This window comes from Chlamydotis macqueenii, chromosome 3 (genome assembly GCF_036417535.1).
Source record: "Chlamydotis macqueenii isolate bChlMac1 chromosome 3, bChlMac1.mat, whole genome shotgun sequence".
Classification (NCBI taxonomy): domain Eukaryota; kingdom Metazoa; phylum Chordata; class Aves; order Otidiformes; family Otididae; genus Chlamydotis; species Chlamydotis macqueenii.
The window spans coordinates 68,701,554-68,728,756 of NC_141558.1; the positions used below are offsets into that span (position 1 = coordinate 68,701,554).

Below are 27,203 nucleotides of genomic sequence, written 5' to 3' on the forward strand. Positions count from 1 at the left end.
CAGTTTTTTGCTATGTTACATTTCAGCAGCTTAAAAGCAAGTATGCTGTTTTCTAGGAGGGAAACAACATAGATATACACCACAGGCTCTCAGGGGAAGAAGTATTCCTGCATCTCCAGCTAACGTTTTGGAGGTGATAAAAGACTCTTAGGAAGTCAGTTGACAAGCTAATCAGCTATGAATAAAAGCAGCACTAGCTAGAAAAGACTCCAATGTGGATTCTTGCTTTCCTAAAATTACATAAACCAAGATACAGAGTACACCTTAAGAAAGTGCAAGTAGGAACTTCTGTCAAGAAGCTGACCTGATTTTTTTTCAATACTGTAATTGTTGTTCAGTGACACTAAGCACAATCCTTAAGAGGTAACAAGTGGCAAAAGAGCATTGAAGAGTCCCTCAATATTGAAATCAATTCTATCTACTAAATTTTAAAAGTCATTCTGTTTTAGTTTTGTATGGACATGCAAGAGAGAGAGCAGGAAACAGCCTGGAAATAAATAACAGATAGCAAAAGGTGCTTGACTATACAAATTGTTAGCATGCAAATGCTTGAGCAGCCATAATTGCAAAATGAACATCTCAAAAAGTTGCGAGTGAACAATGAAAAAGTAAAACTAAAACTCACTATTGCAGATGTCACAGTTAACTTCAGTTTCATTTAGCCATCGTAAACATATGTCTGGGAATGTAGTAGGTTTAGAAGCAGCTGAAATGTAGCGTGAAAAGTTTGATGCAGAATGCAGAAAAAGGCTTGTTTGCAGAAAAGAAACACACATTGGTCTTTTGGGTAAGAAATCATGTGAAGAAGCTGGAAGAGTTGCTGCAAATGTTAAACTTACACAAACTGTCTCCAACATATGTGGTATCTAAGAAAAAGTATGTCTAAAAAATGCTATTATTTATAGGCAAATTTTTATAGGTTCCCTGATAATTAGTACTGAGGTTGCTTTCTTGGAGATAAGGACCTAACTCAAAGTCAAAAGAAACATTTAAAGAATATTTGCAATATTGGCTACAATTTCAGCCTGAAAAATAGAGTCTTTTTCTTTTAAAATAATTTTTCTTTATAAGAAAGAATCAAACAACTGTTAATGCATATTGCTTACCCTTTTTTAGTAGTACTGGAACATTAAAATCTTAAGATATGTATTCACTTTATATGACCCTGCTACTGTTAATATGCCAAGCACTCTGCCCTATGGTCCACATCATTGAGAATGTCAGGAATCTTAAATTCTGGATGACATCCAGTGCAGCTGAACTGGTGCCTCTTCAGAAGTTGAAAATTTCTAAAAGTAATCATGAACCATTACACTGCACTGATGACACTTTAAAAGTGACACTTGGAGCAAGAATGATGTGACATAGTGATGAAGTAATACACAAATCAGCACAAGTACGGTTTTGCAATTATTTTGTGAAATAGTTTAGGAATAATATACGGGAAAATAAGCATACACCTTATATGTTATCTGTTGTGTAAGTGAAAGAATCAGAGACCAATCCCATACCCATGAAAGTCAGTGGAGGCTGTTTATAGAACAGGGATCACCTTTTGTATTCATCTATTTGTAATTTCTGAAAATAATCTGAAATGTCTATTTTAGCACTCCTCACTTCACTCCTGTTTACATAGAGGCATCCAAGAATAAGCAGTGACAAGAAATTGCGTTTTTCTATCCATGATGAGTGTAAAAATATTTTTAAACATTTAAATAAGAATCAATAATCACAAATCTTTAAACATTATTTTCTTTACTCTTAACTCGGTAAAATGTTATAATTCAGCCTTTTCTTTTTTTTTTTTTTTTTAAAGAAAGGATATGAGTGTGAGATTTAGTTGTTACATATTTTATAACAGCTGTGCTTTGGAATGAAGACACCTGTAATTTAAGAGGAGCTTATTCTTAAAATAAAGTCACAGTCCAAATTCTTTTCCTTTCTGTGCCAACTAGTTACCACTCTGCTTATTCTTAAGCACAATGTGCAAGATATAAGGGTAAAATGAAATATTTAAGTGGTTTTTTCTGTTATGTTCATTTTTGCCTAAACATAAAGGTAATGTTTTCTATAAAAAGGTAAATTATGGAGAAGCATACTTAAGTTGTCCTTACTTATATTTTTAAATGTACTTCCGAGTTTCAATAGCCATAGTTTGGTATAAATGGGCACAGTCAATATCAAAGGCTAATGTGTGGTCAAAGCTGTTTCTGCTTCTTTTCAGTTGTCAGTTATAATCTAACCAAAGTAAAACAAATATTCCAATTCTCTCAGAAAAAAAAAAAAAAAAGTGTGTACCAACTTTTTCTGCAAAAATCACTGTAAGTTAACTTATTTTTCCTTCACTGAATTTAAGTGGAAATAAAGAGGGCAGATTTAGCAGTAGAAAACAGTAGCTCAGGTTCTTCGGACTCCTAAGGGGTGTCTTGTGCCATCAGAGTACACTTAGAGATCTGCTATAGATGACTACACACCCCTTGTAATGGCTGTATATCTCAGTCTTCTTTATATTTATTAGCTGATTGACACCAGTTTGCAGATCAGTGATTAAGGTCCAGATTATCGAGTTATTTAGACGGCTGTCTCATGGTGAAGTCCTTCTTCCAAGTCAGAACTCCTCCAGAGGAACCCAAAGGTTCCTCTGAAAACTGAGGCACACTGTATTTAAGTACTAACTTGTAGAGATGATGTCTAAGGAAAAGGAGATTGCCAGGTGTATCACTCTCTGTTTCTTTGAGAGCTTAGAGGAATATTCTTGCTGTTTCTAGAAATCCATGTCAGGGAATGTATGTGTTTCTACCTTTGTATTTTGTAGGGTTTGGGGCTTTTGGTTTGGGTAGTCAAGACAACAACAAGTCTGCTGAGGTAAAAATCTAACTTTTCTTGGAAAAGTGGAAAATTAACTTGAACTCATCTTAGGATCTCTTTTTTTCCCCTTTGTTTAAGCCCATGTCTCACAAATCTGTACTATTGACAGAACTCTGAATTCACACAGAATTAATGAGTATTGGACGTTCTAGATGCGATTAAGTCAAATCAGAACACTGAATATTTACTTTTTAAAAATTGTATTCCAGTATTGCTTAAAATTAGGATTTGATGTGAGTCTTGGTACTATTTTTACACAAGAGTTGCCAAGTCAGCTCTTATGATTTTCAATTCTATGCCTATTATAGGAGGAAAAAAAGCAAACACTAATAGCTCCAGATGAATTAGCCATTCTTTTCTCTACTAGTTTTTCAAGGTTTTTGTTAAATAGGAGTTAACAGGAATTTTTAATTGAAACAATTTTTTCAGTATAAAAGAGCTATCTGTAATACAAGCATTCTGTATGGGAAAATGTCAATATTGTAAATGAATTAAAATTTTCTGTTTTATTCTTCCTTGTGCAGTACACTATCTTATAGTGGATTATACTTTAAAAAACAACAATCAATTTCAATTATCAAGCCAATTTCGGCCCCCCGCCCCCCCGCCCTGTATTGTTCTGTGTCAGTGTGTGTCTAGGAGAGTTGTTGCAATGACTCTGTCCAGGTTCTTGAAGTCACTCCTGTCCTTGGTGGCCAGAGTTTCCAGCTGGCTTCCCTTACTGTCATCCTTCTGTGATCTTTTCTCAGGCTCGGCTACAGGGATGTTCTGGGAACTGGGCAGCTGGCTGAGAAAATAGGATTGCAGGTTTCCGAATGTCCTGCAGTAGCTTAGGTAGAATGAAGTCAAAGATGTTGACTTGAAAGTGCTTGTGTTAAGTGCATCTTACGTAATTAAAAAAAAACAAAAAAAAAAACCAAAAAAACAACTTAAATGTAGTCAGCCTAAAATTCTTGAAATTTTTCATTCTAGCAGCCATGTCAAACTAAGGTTAAAAACAAATTAAGATTTAGTAAGAGTCACACAAGTAGTTTGTGGAAGTGAATCTGCTGAATCTCAATTCAGAGTCCTAGGTTTTAGGCGCATTCTGAAAAATTTAGCATGACTCAAGGGAGGATATGACCTTACAGTATGTTTGTAGTGCTGCATGGTCTTTGCAAGTGCACCTTTTTTTTTTTACCTGCAGTAAATACAAAGTAAATAATCTTGCAGTGAAGCTTGCTTTACATTAGCATAGAACTATCGTGTATTGAAAGTTCATGCTTGCCTTACCTACAGCAAAGTCAATTGTCAAGTTCAACATAATTTCTGAAAATTTACCTGAGAATGTTCAGCAGTGAGCTGAAAAAGCAACAACTGTATGTTTCAAGCTCGTTGACTTTGCTGTGCTTCAGTTCAGGGCCTTAGGGTAGATTCATAAAACCTTAAGAACCTTTAGCATATTTTCTGGTAGTCGTGATCCTTAGAGAGCTATACAAAAGAGAAACTGGACTCATTAAAAATACAGGGATCTAGCTGACTTCTGGTTTTAGCTTTTAAAAGAGACTTTTCTTCCATTGTTTCCAGGAAGAAGGAAAATTGCATGTCCTTAGGGCTGTTTGTGTTTCACTTGCTTAGATACATGACTTTATAAAACTAAATTAAAATGCAGCTGGTTCCTAATAATAAATGTTTTAAGTAATGTGTTGAGAAAATATCTCTAGCTGGATTAGACATTTCGTAATGCAGTAACAAAATCAGTTTTATCCTCTCATGCACTGCAAGTTCACATATAGTTGTAATTGCAATTTCAAAGCCATTTTTCGAAGAAATATAGTTCAACCCAATTATTAACCAGCAAAGCACACTTCCTAATTCTGAGAGCATGTGTATCTGTTCTACGTATACTTTGATGTGGCAGGAAAGTCTAGAGGCCAACACTTGCAACTCAAAAGATTGCTACTTTCTGATGTTTCTTTCTCTATCTTGGTAAAATTCAGTAGTTGTCCTTATTCTGTTTGTAGAGAATAGGCTTTCACAAGACAGTAGTTTATCGTCAGCACCTTTCTTGGCAGACACCAAGAATCCTTAGATTTAATTTAGTCCAGCAGATCTGTCTATACTCTGCCCTCCCACCTTGATACACTGGATCTATTTAGATCCTTAAGTGTCACCAATAGTTAACATCTCACAGCTTTAAAGAAGTTAATGGATGAGTATGTGTGCTATATCCCATCCAAATTAAATAGACTGCTTAAGGTAAAGGCTAGACAAAGTTGGGAGAGCGGAAATACTGAGCAGCTCAGACCATGGGCAGGGAAAGCAAGTTCACAGAAAAGAGAGAAGAGAAACAGGCAAATTACTATAGAAAACTTCATGTCCTCAGACCTGAATATGATGCTTGATTCTTGGACTGGTTGTTTTTTATAGTCTTCTATTAATTTTTCTTCCAAAGTGCATTCACAATGTATGCTGGTTTTCCTTACTAGTGAACTAGATCAGTATTCAGTGCAGCCTGTTTTTTGGTTTGGTTATGTAGAGGAAGCCAGTAGAATTCTATATGAGTGCATGTACAGAAACAGATTTAATGTTATATTTCTGTTACTCAAAATAATATGAGCAAATCTATTTTACAGCTGAAATGAAGACTAATGAATTATATTAGCAACTCTAATTGCCTTAATTTTAATTTCTTAAATGTCAGGGTTTGTTTTGAAAAGTAATAAAAATACCCTAAACTGCCAATACTTTACCCAAATTGTCGAAAGCAATTTTGCCTATAATAAAGCTGTTGGAGGCTGGAACATTTTGATCAAACAGTGCAGATTGATACATTTTGCTTTATACAATTCAGTGAACGTGCTGTTCTTGTGCAAGTGTCTGTGTGAGTCTGTTAGGACGAAAATATAGTTGACCATTTCTTTGACCTGTAATAAGACTTTCTTATCTTAATTTATCAATTAGCTTTAAATGATAAACTCATACATATTGTTGATCTTTAAAAGGCAACTAAGTTTTTCTATCAGTAAGAAACATATATATTCAGAAAAATTCAGAATTATGCAGATGCAGTCATTTAAAACAGAGTTGGTCCATTACAATAATTGACTTTTTAAATTCAAGTTTGCAAATTAGTGGTTCAGAAGACCTGAATTGTTTCTGCAGCCAACCACCATAGAAAGGCTAAAGAAGATCAAGATGCTTTCCCCTGTTTGTCTTGTATTTCTGCATCTAGTTCTGGAGGAATCTTTTCTGAACATTTTGTGCTGCAGACTGATGTATAATATAGATGCCTGACAAGGTTTGCACAGTGGCTGAGACGGAATGCTTGCTGGAACAGAAGTCTAGATTACAGGCATGCCAGATTTACTCTGGAAAGCAGGATAAATGAGATGGCACAGAGCTGTCTGGTTCTGCATCGGGTATTTACAATAGCACTCTTGCGTGTTTCTCAGAGCCACTCAGCCGTCTTTATGTTCTAATTCAGCTTGCTGTGGATATATTATCTTAGCTGTAAGACTGTCTGAAATTCTGACATCCCTGATCTCAAAGTAATATTCTCTATTAACTGAAGTTATTTCAGAGTTTTGACCTTTTGTCGACTTATTCTCTCAAATTTCAAATGGGAAGTGCTACCTGATATTGATTACTGTATTATGCGTAGTTATCCATTAACAAACTAGGCTGAAACCACTAACGTTTCTTATTGAGACCGACAAATAGATAGTAGTGGTTTGCCTGTTACTAACTTGGGTTCCATAAGTTAGTAGAGTATTCACTGAACCATGCAGTCTCCCTTGCTAGCCTCTGTTTGCTTTGTCTTTCTTTCGATACTTTGATTTTTATATCTACTTCTGACCACAGAATTGAAGGCTCTGAGCAAGTCTGGGTGACATTTTAGTATGTGTCTTGATGCTAGATGGTGTTGTCAGAGCCAGTAATAATTCCTATAGTTTTATAACTAACTAGTTTTGAATATGTTTTCATACAATGTCAAAAACTAGTATCTTATTTCAAAATGACCAGATTGTTTTTATGATATTCTGTTTAAATAGTTGGTGAAAAGATCTCCCAAGTTACATACAACAGGATAGATATCTATAACGGAAAAAAATATGTGTGTTACCATCAATTAACAGGCTCATTTGAATTCAGTAAATTTTCAGTGCTTGAATTAAGCTGAACAGGATCCTCACAATAGTAAATAGATAGTAAGGGGAATAGGAATCTCTATAGAACTGAAATTTCAGCACACTGAAAATGCGATTTTTTCTTTTGGAGGTTCATACTTTTTTTCCTTTAATTTTAAAAAGAACCAAAGGCAGTTAAGTTCTAGCTGAGGTGCTGAAAACAAAGTAAACTCAACTTTATGTGCCTAAGTAAAGGTATAACATAGGATGTTTGGGGCTTTACATTTATATGTCCTAGTTCATAACGAATTGCATCATCAAGATTTGTATCTCTGTTGGCTGCCTGCACAGTCGGTGTTTTCCCATGTAAGATGATGTTTATACAAGCTGTTATCTGCTTTTAAATGGCAGATAAGCATAATGGCTTTTTTTTTTTTTTTTTTACTGGCATGATGGATTTTGAGCAAATTGTGGGAGCCATAAAAGTGCCTATACATTTTTATTTGGTGCTATCCGTTCACACTAGGGATACATAAAATCTAGTAATTATTTAAGCCTTTGAAATAGGAAAAGAGCTGAATATAGACATTGATAATAATTTTCATACTTAAGCATAATAATTTTCATTCTTAAGCAAGAGGAGATACTTTGTGTACTTTTGTAAGTTACAGCCTAGAAAATAGGAGTGGAGGGACATAAAGTCGGAAGTTGGAAGCGGGGTATCAGTTTTTAAAAAAAAATAGATTCTGCTTTTCTTCTTATGGGTGATAGTTAATGTTTTTAAAGAAAAGAGGGTTAAAAAAAAAAAAAAAGCCCACCCCCCTTCCCAAAGTGACAATATGCAGATTCTTGTTTAAATACAACAGCACTTTCTGCTCGTGTGGTTTAAATGAAGTGGAATCAGATAAATGTAAAGTCAGAATAAGATTGGAGAGCCGATGATTTCGTAGATTTAGATTTATGGTAGATTCACCGTAAAATAGAGCACTATAAACCAGTACAGAAGAGGAGTCTGAACTGGTATGATCTCAATAATATGATGTTTAAAATAATTTCAAGTCAATATATTTGAAAGTCAGTGAGGAAAGTACTAATATAAACTGTGTTTGAGGTTGGCGAATGCCATTTAACAAGATGTGTTAGGAGTTTCCTTCTGCAGTCCTTGTACTCTTCTGTGGTATCAAGGACTACATGTTTTTGTGTTTAAGCATTTAGAAAATGTTGTCCTTAATACACTGCTAACAAGCACATTTACTACTTTTTTATGCAAAAGTGTGTTCTTGGCCAGGAAGCAGCCCAAGCGCTATGTTTTCTGAAGGAGTAGTAGGCATCTGTCCTTTCTCATCCACCTCTCCAGCTGCCATGGAAAATTGTGCTGCTTTGCAGAGATGCAACATGACGTTGACAGGTACAGACACGATACCTGGATGCTGAGTCTTTCTATTTTGTAGTTCCTTGCACTCTCCATGGCAAAGCAAAAACCTGTCTTCTCTGCTAGTGTTTGACTTCAGGAAAGAAAAGCCTCTTTTCCATGCAAGATAACTGGTTTCACAAGGCAAGGACTGCTTTCAGTGCATTGCTCCCGTAGTGTTTTATACCCAGGTTCATCCCTTTCCTAGCCTTTTCACCATAGTTCCCGGTTTTGGATTGTGTACACTACAAACAAAGGCAGTTTACAGGCAGTTCTGACCTGATTTTTTAACTGAGAGTACTCTTGCAAAGGAAATAGACTGATACATAGGAAAACATACATTTAATTTTGCAACAGAAAGACTTTACAAGTCCCTAATCATTAAAAGATAATAGACATATTTGCCTGTATGAATGTGAGCAGCCAAGTTGAATTTTATATACACTGAGGCACCTTTAAATGAATGGGACACTACAGAGGGTTGTTAGTGTGAGAGCAAATTAAACTTGCATATGCTTTTAGGTCTTTTAGAGATCTGTTGTGAGATAAGGGAGACTAAGAGGTTCAACTACTTAATTATTTTTTTTAAATAAAAAAAGAACTTGGACTAACAAATAAAGAAGGCCTAATGTGTTTAAAATAATAGTAAATGCTGTATTTCTAGGCAGGCCTATTGACTCTCCCTAAAATTTTTACTCCTGTCATTAAGAATTTTTAGTAAATCTAACCCTTGTCTCCCAAATCTAGTTAAAAATTGCTTCCCTTGAAGCCCTCAATAAAATACAGAATAATAGAAATTACTTAAGAGCATTATTCACTGCATTTGTATCACCGTATCTAAGGAGAACATTATTCACTTAAACTTTATGCAAAACTGGTCATTCTCTTGTCAGAGACAGCGAACATGCAACAAACAGAACAATTCAGGTAGCTGACATCAGTGAGTACATATACATCTCTTCCTGCTGGGTTTGCACACCTTAGCTAGCCTAGTGTCAATACAGAGGCATAGAGAGAACAACACGATGTTATCAGAATCTCACTGCCTTTGCTGTAGCTTCTATTTTTATTCCTGGAGATCCCTTGACATGCTCAAAATAACACAGATTGCATATAAAAGCAGGGCAATCAGGAGCAATTAACAAAATGCTGACAGAAAATGGAAAAAGTCTGAGATTAAAACTGTCCAATATGCTGAACAGCTACATCAAGCTATTAGTGTCTTTTCCCTCTGTGCAGTCCTGAAGTCAGAGAGGCTTTGATTTTAGGCAATGTCATATAGCGCTTATTTATTAATAGACCTCTTCCATCACAGCCTGCACTGGGTGGAAAAGAATCAAAAAAGAAATGTGACAGAGTTTCTGAGCCAGTAGCATATCCCGTTTTAAAAGAAGGCTGACAGATGGGATGTAGTCACCTGGAAAGACGTAGTGGAGGTAATGATCTGACTCAGCGTAACCCTAATGTTTTTGTGTCAAATGTTACTTTTTTATACATCTCTTTTAGTTATTATCAGCCTTTATTATGCCAGAGGAACTGAAAAAACAAGCCAGGGAAGTCTCTCTTTTGCAAGAACAATTTGTTTGTTGCAGATTAGCTTTACCTTTTGAATAGTTATGACATAGGTCAAATAATTCCAGTTTGAGCACAGAAGTTTTGACTGATCGGTTCAGCACTTGGTCAATCAACCACTCGCATCAATGATAGTTCATAGTCAGGATTTTTATGTCTGTTTCTTGGTCAATAGTGCAAGGGACAATTTCCATAATCATTTTCTTCTGAGAGATTTTTTTCCTGGGTGTTAAAGATGTCCTGTTTCCTAGATTTGCGAATACTTCAGTTAATGCAAGTATGTTGTGCTGTAAGTAGGATTATTTTTGCTTCAAACATGTTTTTTGTACTGCTTGCAAACATAGCAGATTACAAAAAAAAAAGGTATCCATGAAATGAAAAAGGAAAGCATGGTTTGGATGTCTGCTAATACCAGAAATTACTGGATCTGAATATTAACATGTCATCTGGATGATAAAGTAATAGAGGATCTTTTGAGCAGTCCTAATGAACAAACATAGTCTGAGATGTTGACATAGATTAAGAAAAATATAACACACGTGCACACACATTTACCACTTGTACCTTTCCTCTGAACTATTTTTAATGAAGGAACAAAAATCCAATCTTGGAAACACATACTGAAGTTCTGGCTGCAGTAATCCCATTTCTTAAAGACTTGCATGTGGCTGGAAAATGCATAACTAAATCCAAGTTGACTGTGCCTATTTATAACAACCTGGTTCAATAAATGTGCATATACAATACATTTATATAGTTGAATATAGAGTAGAACTGTTTTAATATGCTCTATATTTTGAGATTTACTTATAATTTGTAATTTTCTCGCTTGGTGTGACTTTTAACATTTGCCCAGCCAGTCTCTCTGTCTGTCTGTCTCTCTCTCTTTCTCTGTGAGGTTCATTCACATGTAAACTGATTTAAAGATTGCATAATGACTGTTTGGCATATCCTACAGGCAAAGGTCCAGAAACCCTTTTTGCTGGCTATAACCTCAATGATAATGAGTGGCACACAGTGCGTGTGGTTCGGCGAGGAAAAAGCTTAAAGTTAATGGTGGATGACCAGCAGGCCATGACAGGTACTGTGGCATTGTGACTCTGTGTTACTGGGGGGAAACACAAAGCAAAAATTGACAGAAGTAAAATGCCTTTGTCTGAAAGCAACAGCTGCTTTTTTCTTTTATTGGGTAAGATCAGAAATCCCTGTTATGCATCTTGAAATACTGCTGCTACAAGTGCATTATTACACTTGATATTAGTGTTACTCTAACATTGCTATTGAAATTAATGAAAAACTCCATGCTGACTTAAATGAATGTTTTTATACAGTAATTGGAGAGAAGTCATTTGATACATCACTAATGAGAAGGCAAGTAAAATGCTTTTGGCAACACACTGAATTTATACTAAGGTTAAACTCTAAGCTCTTGCTGTAAGAAATAATTTAATAAATGTTTGAAGGATATTCTATTGTGTTTTAAACCTTGCATCAGCTGTCTCAGTAATTAAATGTTAGGCAACAGGTTTTTTTCAAATACTAAAGTAGCAATTGGGATGGGAGAAAAAAGGTGATATGAATGCTAGCAGATGTTAGAAATGTACTCATATGTATATATTATCAGAAACAATAATAAAGTTTACTTTGATTTTGTTCTGTTAAAGGTAAGGCTTGCATATGTGTCTTTAACAGCAACAGGTCTGGCTTCTGGCCCTGATTCCTTGCACAATACAATGTGCCTAATTTTGTGTTGGCTTTTTAGTATGTTCCTTTTTTTTCATGTAGTACTAGATAGCTTTTTTTCATTCATTTTAAACTTTGTTAAAATTGAAACAGTTTTAGTGGGGTTTTAAAACCCATTTTTCTTTCATAGTCCTTTTTCACCTCAACAGAACACCACAGACCATGTCACTGGTAGAAAAATAGTTGCTATGTATTCATATAGTTAAAAAAACATACTTTCTAGAATCAGAAATTACCAATAGATTTTCCAGAGGTGAAGCAAAAATTCAGTCTGTGTATGGGATGATGCTCTGGGTCATTCCCCCAAGAAAGCAGATGGCCTAAACCAGTTATTTTCTTTGTGAAAATAAATATATAGTACTGGAGGAACTATACTGAAAAATATCCTCTTGCTATTTCAACTGGCAACTCAAATAATAACACTACTTTAGAAATGTTTTCTAGTTAAAGAAAGCTGCTTGGATCTGAATAAAATCTAGCATCTAAAATCAAATGCAGATTTCCTGGGCTCCTCATGGCAGATTTTTTTTTATTTCCAAACAATATTGGTTAAAAAAACATCAAGAAGTACTGTTTTCACCTTTGGATTCAGTCCCGGCTGCTCAGCACATCTTCAGAAAAGTTCAAAATATACATGAAGGATTAAGATGAAAACAGGAGATTTCTGTAATATGTAGTCTCGTCAAGTGAAGGAATAAGTAAAGAATACAAGACTCTAAGTTCTTGTAATCACTCTCCATTGCAGATAACTGTAGTTACTATCAAATATCATGGTCTCAGCAAATAACTGAAACACTGGAACAGGCTTCCTAGAGAGCTGATTGATGCCCCAAGCTTGTCAATGTTTAAGAGGCATTTGAACAATGCCCTTAACAACATGCTTTAACTCTTGATCAGTCCTGAAGTGGTCAGGCACTTGGACTAGATGATCATTGTAGGTCCCTTCCAACTGAACTATTCTATTCTAGCTGTTAAAGTCAACAAGTCTTTTCTCTTCAGTTGCCTCCTAATCATGCAAAAGTGTTGCCTGTGGGTCTGACTTTCTGGTACAACACTTGTATTCTTTCCACATGCCAGTACTGTACCAGAAGCCGGCCGGCTGTCTCAAAATCTCTCTCAGTTCTTCAAGCTGGAAGTTGCCCACATTTGCATAATCCACAAATGTTTAATGTTCTTCATCCAAGTCATCCCTGTATTCTGGAGGGTAAAAGTCTTCCTAAATTCCCTGTAGGAAGCTGTGTGGCCCATCTGTGGCCTTTTCTCTCAGTGAGGAGGGAACCGGCATGAGAGGAGGTAGAGAGAACTTGAAAGCCTGATAACTCAAGAAATCTGCTGTTAGTCCCAGGAATATTACATTTGCTTAATGGAAAATCTTTGCTTCCATGCAGCACTGTGTTGCCAAAGCCTTCATGAACTTAAATTTTCTCTCCCATCTGGTAGAAAGTCAAATATACACAGTGCAATTTAATGTGTATTAGCTTTGAATGTTCTAAAGGGCTAGTGGAAGAGTTGCTATATCAGATTGGAGTGCTCTTGCCCTGAACTGCTTAGAACTTTTCTTCAGATGTCCAAAAAAATCACAAATGTGGTTAAAATATAACCCATTAGTTACTCACATGAAAGGTTGTTATAATCTTCTGGGAGCATGAGGAGAAAATTGACTTTCTCACAAAAATACCAGCTTCCCTCTGCCATGCATTGTTTTCCGTTTTTATTCTGTTTCCTATGTCACACATGAAAAAAAAATCAGATCCAGAAAACTTAGTCTGGAGGCCAAGCCGTTAAATAATTTGGCCTCACTTTCTATTTTTCGCAGGTTATACAATATCACTTCTTCATCCATGTACTGAGCTTAGTTGTCTTTGATGAAAGCCTAATTTGTGCATGGGTAAATAATATCTTACAGAATCATAACTAACTTTAATTGTAGGTCATACAGGTAGTTTTGAAAATTTTACTCATAGAAGAGTTTAAATAGTCACAGCCCTGATGTACTTTGTTTTCTGCATGTGTGTAGAAAATAAACGGACTGAAGGAGGTCACTACCATTGCATAATGAAAAGGATACCTAGCTTACGGTTATGAACAGAAATTCACTTGGCCTTTTGTATATCCCGTAGCATTGCAACTAGTAATGCATTTTGTGCACCAACCTGACAAGTTAAAAAAAAAAAAAAACCAAGACCAAAACCCAAAAAAACCTAACCTTGTAAGCACAAACTGCAGCCTCTCTCTTTTTCTTCATTGCTATAGTTGCAAATACTGTGGAGCCTTATGTGAATTCTCAAGTCCTGTTAGCATGTTTGTACAACTGGAATGTTAGAGAGAGATTTGTGATGTGAGCCCAGATTCTGGAACTTTTTTATTGCTATGCTCAAGAAAGAAATATATTTGAGGTAGTGCATGTAGTGAGGATACTGTACTACAGGCCAAAGCTTAGTGGATTTTTGCCATGGCATTTATGCAATGCCATCTGAAGTGATATAAGACTGGAATACATAATGTTCCTCCTCTAAAACATGATCTTCTGCTCTCTGGCTGTGATCCAATATACAGCTCTTGGCCTTGCAGAAAGTTACAGATTTGGCATTTTTCCAAGACAGCTCCCTGACTCATTACTGCAAGAAAGAACCCACCTTTGCTAATTCATCAGGAGAAGTGGTATCTTCAGAACTGATCTTAACAAGAGTATCAATCCTTGGGGATTAAGGTGCCTCTTGCAGTGCTCAGCGTATATGACTGCAAGTCCCAGATCCTGATGGGGTTCAATGACATAAGTAGAGCTAGGTCAATCTTACTTTGACAGGCTGAGAGAGTTGGGTCTGTTCAGCCTGGAGAAGAGGAGGCTCCAGAGAGACCTTATAGTGGTCTTCAAGTACCTCAAGGGGGCCTAGAAGAAAGATGGGGAGAGACTGTTCAGTAGGGCCTGTTGTAATAGGACAAGGGGTAGTGGTTTTAAAATAGAGGGGGGTAGATTTAGATTGGATATTATGAAAATTTTTTTTACAGTGAGGGTTGTAGAACACTGTTACAGGTTGCCCAGAGAGGTGGTGGATGCCCCATCCCTGGAAACATTCAAGGCCAGGCTGGATGGGGCTCTGAGCAACCTGATCTAGTTGGGGATGTCCCTGCTCCTTGCAGGGGGGTTGGACTAGATGACCTTTGAAGGTCCCTTCCAACCCTAACCATTCTATGATTCTATGAGAATGCATCCTGAAGCTAAGTAAGCTGCTTGTAAATGTTTATCATAAGTTATTAGAGCAATTTTTTTTAAACTGTCTTAGAGCTTGCAGACCTATTTTCACTTTAAGTTCACTGCTGCCTGTGTTTGTACGTCAGTGCTGAGACACAACCTCTTTGTGAATCCATGTCCCTGGCCAAAGCCCAGATACCTGTGTTCATCTTGCCCTTATCCTTTCCACCTTCACACACGCATACGCAGACACTTGCTTACAGAACCTATGAAGGTATAGCTGTCTAAGCCTGCATCAGGGCTTTTTGCATCACTGCTAAACACATCCAGCCTGAGTCAGAGTTCCCACTCTCCTCTTGGAATAGTGTTTTCAGGGAAGGACAGAGGGAACTCAGCCTGCCAGCAGCTTTGCACTGTGGGCACTTGTATTACAGAGCAGCTTTTTGCCAGTATTTATTCCAGCTTTGCTAGTTCACCTGCTGTTCAGCTTCTTTTTACTCCATAAGACACACGAAACATCTAAGGAACTGGGAAATCTAGCTCGTGGTTTGCAAAAGGTAGATTACATGGTGAAATTGATAGTAATAAAAAGCTGTTTTGTCATCATACTCACACAATAGGACCATGAATCAGGCTTGTGATAGTACTGAGCTACTTCTTTAACGTAAACAGGAAAAAAAAAATCTAAGCTCCTTGAGAAAAGGGAACCCTTCAGTGGGCACAATTTTGATGTACTGGGTAAGGTATTTAATAACTAGCCTAAAAACTTACCTAACCTGTATGAAGTGTACCCTGGCAATGTTGATTCTTTCTTTCAGAGTACCTATGCAGTCAGCAAATTTCAGGCTTTATGCTGTGCAAGAGTCCTTGCATGACAAAGAAAGACTCAAAGGTAGCTGCAAGGCTTGGTTTTGGCCAGCTTTCTGGTGTAAGCAAGCACCTTGCTATTTGCAGGATTACAGGACACTGGCATACACATTTGCTGCAGGTTTTCTACTTCCTCCACCTTTGCGCGCTCTTCTGCCGGAGTTTATCCCCATGGTATAAAGCCAGTCACTTTTAAGGAAAGCTCTGTGCACCCTTGCAGCACAGTTTTGCAGCAGGGCTAGTATTCGTGTACTTAAGACAGTTTAAACAGGAATCCTTCCATCTGCTCACCAAATCATGCACTTCTAAGCAAAACACATCCTCTAAATTGGTATGCCTCTCTTCTATGAAACTCTGACATTGTAGATTTAGCTCTGAGATTTGCCTTTGTTTTCTTCGTGTTGTGTTAATTAATTGCACTTGCTTATAGTAAAACCACATGTCTGGTTAAGTGTAACCAAAGTGAGGGATTTCATTGGCAGTTTGATATACTGTGGTATTATGCTTCAGATTAGAAATCTTGCTGTTGGCCTTATCCAAACATACTGAACTCAGTGGAAAGGCTCTCAGATGTTTAGCAGTAATTTGAATTAATTTAGAGGAATCCTCTTTGGAGCCAAGAATTGGCCTTGCAGATTGAAAAGTGTAAAATTGATGCAGATACTTAATCATATCATGTGCTTTTTGACCTCCCATTTCAGATGCTAACGTGTTTTCTTGTTACTATTTAAAGGTCAAATGGCGGGGGATCACACACGACTGGAATTCCACAACATAGAAACAGGAATAATAACAGAACGGCGCTACCTGTCTTCTGTGCCTTCTAATTTCATTGGGCATCTACAAAGTCTTACGTTTAATGGCATGGCGTACATTGACTTATGTAAAAACGGAGACATCGATTATTGTGAGCTCAATGCAAGATTTGGGTTCAGGAACATCATAGCAGACCCTGTAACCTTTAAAACAAAAGCAAGTTATGTTGCATTGGCCACACTCCAAGCATATACATCTATGCACCTTTTTTTCCAGTTCAAAACAACCTCTCTGGATGGATTGATACTTTATAACAGTGGCGATGGAAATGATTTCATTGTGGTTGAATTAGTAAAAGGGTATGTATGGGTTAGCATAATGACAAAACCAGTCTATTCAAAATGTATAGACAGGAGAAATACAAGGGGAAGTTTAGGATACAAATCTTTATCTGACTAGATATATATGATTGATGAATATTTCTTCATGTTCAACTTTGTATGTTTTATTGTGACTTTTTCTTTCAGATGAAGCTAGATGCCTGAAAAAAAATTGAAAGTAAATAATAGGTATAACTTCTATGGTGTTTACCAGAAAGAAGTACTAGTTTGTAGCCTTCCTCTTGTTGTCTCTCTACGTATGTATGCATGTGTTGGTACATGGAGTGCTCGTTACTTTCCAGAAACTTGGGACCGCATCTCAGCTCATCTAAATGAATGGTGATTTCTCTGAATTAAGATTGCTTCTTCATTTGGCATTCATTGTGGTCTTCTGGTTTCACCACCACTACTGAGGAGTACAAGGAAATAGGAATTATTAGACATTAATTGGTGCCCCTTTTCTATGTAAAGAAAAAGGAAACTTTTCCAATTCTTTTCTCTTTTCCCAGGTATTTACACTATGTGTTTGACTTGGGAAATGGTGCAAATCTCATCAAAGGAAGTTCCAATAAACCTCTGAATGACAACCAGTGGCATAATGTGATGATATCAAGGGATACCAACAATCTCCACACTGTAAAGATTGACAATAAAATCACAACGCAGAGCACAGCAGGAGCCAGAAATTTAGATCTCAAAAGTAAGTACAGTCATTTCTGTATAACACACAGTGAAGGTCATTACAGAATGGTAACCTGAATAAATAATGCATGTAAAGTACAGTATAATTTTTTAATACTATATGAAATGTTTTATTTGATAATACTTAACATGATCACAAGAGATGACATCTTCTTCATGTTAGCCTAACAATGCCAGTTCAGCAGTAGTTCTGCACAGTTAGGTACAACTGTAAATGCGTGAAAATGCCACAGGAAAAAAAAAGTAGGAAATCGTAAGAACATGGAGTGGCCCGTATATACCGAAAGATAATTGAGGGACTAGAGGACCTCTAAAATGTCTGTGAAAAAGACCTAATTTTTACATGAGCATAAGTTGTGTAAGTGGCATGCAGAAACCTCAGCCCAAGCTTTACAGTATGACTACAAAGGCTTTGTAGAACTGATGATCTCTATATCAGAGAACTGGGGAGCATTTTGATCTGTCCCCCACTGTTCCATATTCCACATAAACCCTACCTTTTGACAGGAAAATAAATACAATACAGTATTTTGATATCCTAAAATATCTTGTAAGTAAAGTGATCTTATATGACAGTCCTCCAATGAATCAGTTATAAATACAAGTTGCCAGATGTATTAAATCATGAACGTATACTCACCTAAATATGTAATGTGTTGTAGTTTCAATTGAAGAATAGGATAAACTCAATTTTATAGATCCAGCTAGATTCTTAAGATCCATTTTTATAAACTAAACTGATATATATGTATATTTTAAAATAAGTTATAGTAATTGGTTGTAAGGATGGGCTTCTGAAAAGCTAATTTGCATCAGAGGACACTATCTTTTTGAAAGGGTTTATAGGTATACTTTTTAAATACTACATACCTAATCAGACATAAGAAAATATGTTCTTGTCTTGTGAAAAAGTATTGTGTATTTTAATAGTCTTTATAAAAGTTCTTGTTAGGAAAACCAAAATTTCGTAACAATCATAGAAAATTTAACATTTCAAAAGCCAGATATTAATATTCCATCAAGAGCTTATTTCTTGCTGGATTTTCTTCTAACTACCTCTGAGTCACAAATAATGAGCTGACCTTAGTAATTATTCTGGATTTTGTGATATTTTACATGTTTGTTTCACTTGAAAGTGCTATTAAGATTGTAAAAAAGACTGTAAAAACTGTATCTTGATATGTCATAATCTTCAATAAGAGCCTCTTTCTTTTTCAGAAATGCTTGTTTGTAAATTAAAGCTTTTTGGATGGCTCACACCCATTCTCAAACTTTTATTTGAAATTTCTGCTGTGTTCTTACTTGTTTTTGTTTTCTTGTAAATATGATCGATGTTTATTGAGACAATGTAATACTTAAATGTTATTTTTGATGCTATAGAGAAAGCATCCATGTTATTCTTTCACCTTTTTTTGCAATAATACGTACTACTTATGCATATGTATTTAATCTGCTCCCCCCCCCCCCGGTATATTAAATAGACATTAGTAGGAAAACCAATCCTTTTAAGAACCGATAACTAAGTTAACACAGTCATTTTATTCTACAGCTTTTCCACACTGATTGTGGTGTTTTGGTATGTTTGCTTAATTTAAAAAAAGCTTTGACCAATGTGCTTAATAAAGGCACTAGAGGGCACTGTTATTTCAGTAAATGTACAGCTTAGTGCCTTCACAGAGAAAGCTCATCAATGAGGATAACCTATAAAATCCAACATTCCTTTGTTTTCTTTCCTTTGAAAATCCTACTTCTGCTTTACCCTTTTGAAGTAAAACTGTATCCGTAGCTGGTACATTTTCTAACCTTGAATTCCAGTGGAAAGAAACTGAAGAGCATGAAAAAAATATGCTGAGATTTGAATCGAGGAAGATGAATTATAATAGAAGTGGATTTTCCGTAATTCACCACCCAGGAAATGTGGCTAGTAAAATAATAATAAGCCTCACATATTCAGTCCTGTAATATATATTAAGCATCTTTCTCAAACTAGTTTAACATACACAGGTCCTTAACCTCTGACTTCTCGTAGTGGTATGTTTCTTTTTTTTTTTAAATGTATCATTATATTTCACTCAGCTTCCTTAAATATGGCACAGCATACATCATGAGAATTTTTGTTGGATTTTTGGTGGAGTTCAAGCTGGTATGTTTCAGCTAGCAGGCTAAAAAGGAGAAAAAAATGCCTTTCATTATTATTTTTTATTCTTTTGTATTCAGTTGAAACGCTGTCCTGTAGGTTGTTCTTTTCTATTTTATGTCAGTGTTTCTTGTGGTGACACATCTCTGTTATGCTATTAACACTCCATACACTTTACTGACACAAGCAGCTAGGTTTAATTCATTCTCCTATATTATTCTAGCTCTAGCAACAAAGCAAATTCAAAATTATACTTCCCGGTAGTGATATCAATAATTCTGTTTAACCAGAGTTAGCATTAGTTGAAATATAAATGTGCACAGATAATATAGAATTTGCAGCCTTTTTGAGTAATTGTAGAGTTACCAGATTTCAGATGCTGAAATCAAAGCTAATCCTGGAAAGATAAACCCATATATGCACTGTTTTGTTTTTTTTTTTTCAAATACACAGTGAATTTTGTGCAAAGATATCACACAGATTGTGTTGTAAAGCCTGCATGGGATGCCAGTTGTCTAGGAAAGCAGACAGTTGCAATAAAAATATGGGAGAGAATTTCCACTATATGTTTCCTTCTGAGTGTAGGATTTGGCTATATAGCTTAGAAAGTCTGTTATTACTGACATGGGTTCCCTGCATAACCTCTGGTACAACTTCAGTGGATTCTAGCGGGTACCTGTGGAAACACTTACATTAAATTCTCCAGCTTAATTATTGCTGTAGTTAAATGGATAAATTATAATTTGGAGACAAATAAATGAGTTAAAATAGTTTTACGTTTGGATTCCAAGAACTGTATTATTTTTCCTAGCAGAGGTTATTAGCAAAGTGTACTTAGGTGCAGTTCTAGCAGATAACTTGTGAAGATAAATTAGTCTTAACAGCAAAAGCAGTGCAGCTCAAGCCTGCCAACATTTAGTTGCTGTGCTCTTACGGTTTGAGGGGTCCGAGTGGCCTTGAAGGGGCACAAAAATGCAAGTGAATGTGTAATTTAACTTGTGCTCTTGTTCCTCACTGTTGCCAAATAAAAGATATCTCCATTGTTCAGACTGTAGCTATTAAAATATCTCTTCCCTCTCCATATATTCTTCCTGTGGTGTGGGAAATCAGAGTTCTATCAGATTTTTTTTTTCTTTTTTAAATAAGAATTTGAAGACACATGATCTGCTTTCAAGGAGGACCAACATCCTCAAGCATGACTTTATATCCACTTACCTACTATAGTTTAATCTTCATTTTGCTTCTCTCCTGCACATACAGGCACTATTTTAATCCCCAAAGTTTTCTTCGCCTTTTTTTAAACAACAGACATACAAAACCCTACAAGAATCCACAAGAAAATTGAAATATTTTAGCATTTTAATTGTTTATAAATTGAAATTCAAAGTTAAAATATTGCACTCTCTCAAAATGAAAAGCTAAGGAATGCTGCTGTTATTTTGGATTTAACAATAAGTAGTTACAAACTTTTTTAGGAGTTGATAGTTTCAATACTTCAGTATCCCATCCTATTCCAAACTTTCTAGCTATGCATCCTCCAGCATGAACTACAATCATCCTAATTTCTATATTGAGCTAACTATATTTTCTTTTTAAAAGGAAATCACCATCACAAAAAAAAAATCCTACCTAACTCAATATTGATGATTTTATTTTTTTGCTGCCTGTGCAGCATATCATGCATCTTTAAGACTTGCTTTTTTGAACTGATATCCATACTTCTAACTTGTCTCACTCTGTTATTCTTTTCCACGTGACCTTCCCAAATGCCAGTTTTAGAGTCCAGTGTAAGTCATATGTTATTCCTATGCTGTTATATCACTGCATCCTGAAAATATGCTGTTCATATTAGAGCATGCATCAGAATCAACTTCCTTGGATTTAAAAATCCTGTCTGGATCTCTTGTCCGTTTTATTTCTGTAGCTCTTCACTGGCCTCTGGCTTCCTCTATTCTTTGAGAGATATGGGTGCAGTTGCTGTATACATTTGCCTTTTCATTTGCTGTTTTTTTCTATACAGTGAAAACAGCCTAGTCTGAAGCACCTGAAAGAAAAGTAATCCTATTAATTTCTGGTATCATCTCAGTAGTTTTGCAAATGCAGTTTAAATATACTACTTCCATATACAGAAAGACTCACTTGACAATTAATTAATCCTTGTAAACTTTGAATGCAATTAACTAAATTATCAGTAGATTTACTAGCCTCGCATATTCATTGATAATTTGTAATAGTCACTTAAACTATTGATATTTCATTTGCCTGTCAGAGTAGGTTATTCATGCTATGTAAAACTGAGCTAAATTGGTCTTGACCATAAGGAGGACTTCTTGTTCCAGCAATGGAAATTAAAATTATTTCAATTTCCTGTAATATTTGTCCCCATTGTTTTATATTGAGCCCATTATTATTGTTGCTGCATTTTATGTTCTTCTCTATATTACGAGGTCTCTATCAATAGCAGTGGCCCTTCATCTTTCTATTACTAAGAAAAAAAGCTTTAAGAAGCACAGAAAAGCATAAATTCGTACAAATGAACAAATATTAATGCTTGAATTTCTCAAATAAACATGCATGAGTTAATTGTAATGACCTTGCCAGTGGGCTGTGAACTCTTCATGCAGAAATAACATTCTGTTCCAAATGCAGAGTTCCAAATACTGTCAACAGTAAATATATCTTCCTAATGTGACCTGTTGAGGTAGACAACGGCAAATGCAGCTGTTGTCTTTCTGATAGTGTTGGGAAAGCAGCCTCTGTACGGATGGAAAAATAAAGATCTTAAAACTGAGAGGTCTTCTTTGAGACTTTCTGTGTAGCAAAGATATACGGGCACATTAACAATAGGAGATTGGACAACCTGGTCTAATGCGTATTCCTTTATCCTCCTTTCTTTGCAACTTGTCATATACTGCTTCTAAACAGCTATGGTGTCTAACAGGCTGTGAAAATAATTTTGGCAATGCTAAGCCTTCAGAAATTGTATCCAGATTGCCAAAATTATGAGATGGAGAAAAAAAAAATCTACTCCAGTACTTCTGGATTAAATCAAAATTAAAGAAAATACTCTAGTGTTTGTGCTGAGTTCTGTGAAGTCAACAATATTGCAGTAGTCTTTCAGATCACTCCATGGTGACAGAAACTTTTTGCTTTCTGCTTCTTCTCTCCTGCTCTTTTCAATCTCTTACACACATACAAATGTATAGATTTGCCTACATTTCTACAGCTGTTTGGCATGCAGATTATTACCATTGCTGATTGTGGAATTTTTTTCCAAGCCCTTCTGGAATACTAAGGAAGAGTTATGCTAAGGATAATATAAGAAACACATATGCTCTTAAAACTGACAAAAAGAAAATATGGATATTTAGCATAAATACATCTTCCTGAATCCTAACACCCCCCCAGCCAAGATGCATGTCCTAAACTTGTTTTCAAAATGTACTGCTGTGAGTATGAAAGCGCCATCCTCATGGATCTTGATATTCTGACTGAGCAGTCCTTTTTTTTTTTTTGCAAAAGAGCTGCTTTGTACAATATCCTCAGAGTCTGGAGGCGATTGTCTTGATCAAGCAGTTGATAGCTTTAGATAAAAAGTTTTCCTCTACAATCCTATGCTAAGCTCATGTGTTGGCTAATGAAGCAGAGAATGAGTAAATAGAAGAATATCAGTAGGAAGGAAAATCTAAGTATACTGTGCCATGAAAATGCCTCCTTCATTAGATTTTTGTCTATTTTTCAGGTGTATACAATGTACAAAAGTGGTCAGAACGGGAAAGAAATGAAGGACATTTGATGTGCTTGAATGCCTCACCTCTCCACCACAACCATCCCCCTCATACAGAGTAATTGGCATAGCATCAGTTCTGTAGGAGATGGATTACCACACACATTTATATGGCAATTAGGCTTTATTATTTACCATTTAACATGCATCGCCAACTTTCCTTACAGTCCATTGGACAAGCAGACTGCTTTGATTTTAAATCTGTTTAATCTTTTTCAATGCCAGTGCTTTCCATCTAGTCTTCAAGGGGGAAAAGAAGCAAAATGAAATAATAGAATTATTTAGGTTAGAAAAGACCTTTAAGATCAAGTCCAACCATAAATCTAACACTGCCAAGTCCACCATTAAACCATGTCCTGAAGTGCCACGTCTACACATCTTTTAAATACCTCCAGGGATGGTGACTCCACTGTTTCCCTGAGCAGCCTATTCCAGTGCCTGACCACTCTTCCATAAATAAATTTTTCCTAATATCCAATCTAAACTCCCCCTGGCACAACTTGAGTCCATTTCCTCTCGTCCTATCACTTGCTACTTGGGAGAAAAGGCCAGCACCCACCTAGCCACAACCTCTTTTCAGGTAGTTATGGAGAGCTATAAGGTCTCCTGTCAGCCTTCTCTTCTCCAGCCTAAACAATCCCGATTGCCTCAGCCACTACTCGTAAGACTTGTGCTCCAGACCCTTCATCAGCTTTGTTCCTCTTCTCTGGACGTGCTTCAGCACCTCAATGTCTGTATTGTTGTGAGGGGCCCAAAACTGAACACAGTGTTCAAGATGGGGCCTCATCAGTGCCAAGTACAAGGGCACGATCACTTCCCTTTTCCTGCTGACCACACTGTTCCTCATACAAGCCAGGATGCTGTTTACTTTCTTGGCCACCTGGGCACACTGCTGGCTCATATTCAGCCAGCTATTGACGAACACCCCCAGGTCCTTTTCCATCAGGTGGCTTTCCAGCCACTCTTCCCCAAGCCTGTACCATTGTGTGGGATTGTTGTGAACGAAATAAAGGACCTGGCACTTGGCCCTGTTGAACCTCATACAATTCATGTTGTCCCATTGGTCCAGCCTGTCCAGATTCCTTTGTAAAGCCTTCCTACCCTCAAGCAGATCAACACTCTGGCCCAATTTGGTGCAAACTTACTGAGGTTGCACTCAATCCCTTTGTCCAGATCATTGATCATTTTGTGTAGCTGTTTATTGTTTGAGAATACATGTCATTTGAGAACGGGAGTTTTTGGGAAATTACGGGTTTTTACCTGGAAAAATCAAAGGGAATGTTCAGACTTGGGAACTTACCTTTTGAGAATCTACTTTTGTCTATTGAAAACTTAGCTGCTAAGGTCATTGTCATGTCGTTGCTGTTGCCCTCCCTGTGTCTCCTCCCCCTCTCCCACTTTCTACAATACAGCTTTACTTGCTTGTGAAACATAGGCGTGTTTGCATAAGCATTGAGCAGTTCTGAACAGAGCCAAAAAGTGTAATAGGAGTGAAAACAGCACCAAGAGGTGAATATGGAAGTGGAGAGCACATCCAGCAGAGCTGAGATGTAAAACAGTGAGCAGCATAGCAACGGCATGAGAAGAAGTTTCAAGACAGAAGCATGTTTGTACCATGTGCAGAAAATCTTCAATGCACTTATAAGAGTAGTGTGGTTATGAGTAGTGTGATGGAACTGGGAGACTTGGAGAAAGGTAGAGCAGCAGGTGTATCTCCAGTGTGGACTTGCATAGAAATTAGTGGCAAGAGAAATCTGTAAGGAGCTCTTCGTTGTGCACCGATCAGCTGTGAGTTCTCTCTGGTACCTCTTAATCCTCACTGCCTTTTTTCCTGTCAGTGTGGATTAGGGTGCAGTGCTACATTGAAACTGTAAAAAGAACAATATCAGCCAAGGGAGGAATTATCTTCAAAGTTAAATTCTCTGGACAAATAACTACAGTATGTCCCATATGCCGATAAGGATGACCAAAGAAAACCCACAGTGCCAGCATTTCAGTGCTGGTAATTTCTTTTTTCTCATAACTTTAATGGGGCATTCAGGGAAGATACTGAAGGTAGTGTAGAATTGGGCTAAAAAGATCAGTTTCTATATAACTTTCCAAAAAAAAAAGTGACTTCCTAACCCATAAATTCCCTTTTTTGCCTGTAATTATTTTGCCTTGATTGGTTATCAGTACAGGGGATGTGGAAGATGGGAGACACCACCTGTCACATCATACAATTGCCTCTTGCCTAAAGTATTTGAAAGGACAGATAACTCAGCAGAGCCTGGACAAGTAAACTAGCTACCCTTTTCCTTCTTAGGTGAAAGAGAGTTTAAAAGTGATTAAATTCATCATTCCAACAGGAAAAATATTTGAAATGCCTACTTTCCTTAAAAAAAAAAAAAAAACCCTCACAAAACACATCAAAACCAAAAGACTTGAACTACAAATCAATACTGAAGCTACAGAATGGACTCTTTGAAGTGAGTAAGTGGGCATAAAACACTACGTTTACACATTAATGTCTTCCCTCAAGTGCCCTTGCAAGTGGTAGACAAAATTCAGTTGTGCTTGGCTCTAGCACCAACAGGCCTGTGAATGCGCAGCAAGTGCATATTCTTTACTGTAAAGGAAGAGTTGAAAAGCCATATGCTAGAGCGTATGTGCTGCAGAAGCTGTGTGGATACATCATTTAAGTCTTTGTCAACGGTCCTTCAATTTATTATTGAGTTATGATCACAGCAGGCTTCTTCATTTATTCAAAAAAGAAAAATTGTATTTCATCAACATTTTAAAAGGATCAACTATTTTTTTTTTTTTACATGGAACAAAAAGTAAACATTTAGTCATGAATAATGAAAGTGGGGAAAAACTCTAGAATCACCACTCATCTGCTGTTCAGGCCCAATTTCTTTTCTAAAATGTGTGTTGAAACACCGTATCTGAAAGAAAAGCCACCACTCTGCTCTGCCTATTGCACAAAGTAAATGGTAGGTAGGTGGTTTTGTATGTTGAAGAGAGGAGATCATTAAGGACAAGTAGGCTCCTATATTTTGTTGATGTCAAAGGCATCTAGGTGCCTACCTAACATTTTAATTTGAGACAGTATTCCTTGATTCAAGATCAGAATGTTGTCTATTGTGTTTAAGTCAGTGCATATTCATCTTGTGTGAGAGCAGTTTATTTTCACATTACAGCTGCCTCAAAAATACCATGACTTGGGATTGTGTGCATCTTCTCATGTTGAGTTCCACCTGGTATTTCGTTGTGCAACTATTAAGATACTACAAAGTGATTTCTATTGATCTTGTAACAGCAAATCATCTGTTTTATGAAAGACTTGAAGAAAGTGGGCACTTCTTTCTTTCGAGATTAGACTTTCCCTATGGTATTTCTCAGTCTTTACAGTCTTCCTTCCTCTTTGTCTGCCTCAGGGAAGAAGCTGTTATATGCTTGATCATTTTGAAATACTGTATTTGGAGAGAAGTGTGCCTGACACCTTGGCTTCACAACAGCCAGATGTTCCTTTGTATTTTCATATGTCATATAAAGGAATTGTGGACATGCCTGTTGTGCTTTCAGAATCCCTCGTGTTGTGCCAGGTCTATCCATCTCTTTCTTGGGCCAGTAATACTGCTCTAGTATACTGCAGTATACTGCAGAAGCACTCTTGTTCCTAGCTGTAGTAGTGAT

The 27,203-nt window shown here is 36.6% G+C and overlaps 1 protein-coding gene across 18 annotated transcripts in view; it reads left to right on the forward strand.

The window, feature by feature from the left end:
- The window catches only part of NRXN1 (neurexin 1), a 747,071-nt gene that overhangs the window by 331,073 nt on the left and 388,795 nt on the right, over window positions 1–27,203 (forward strand). For all 18 annotated transcript variants that reach the window (XM_086743374.1, XM_086743376.1, XM_086743383.1 and 15 more), the window contains 3 exons: window positions 10,919–11,041; window positions 16,497–16,878; window positions 17,409–17,599. In XM_086743374.1, coding sequence (XP_086599500.1) covers window positions 10,919–11,041; window positions 16,497–16,878; window positions 17,409–17,599 — 696 coding nt within the window. The remainder of the gene's footprint in view (window positions 1–10,918; window positions 11,042–16,496; window positions 16,879–17,408; window positions 17,600–27,203) is intronic.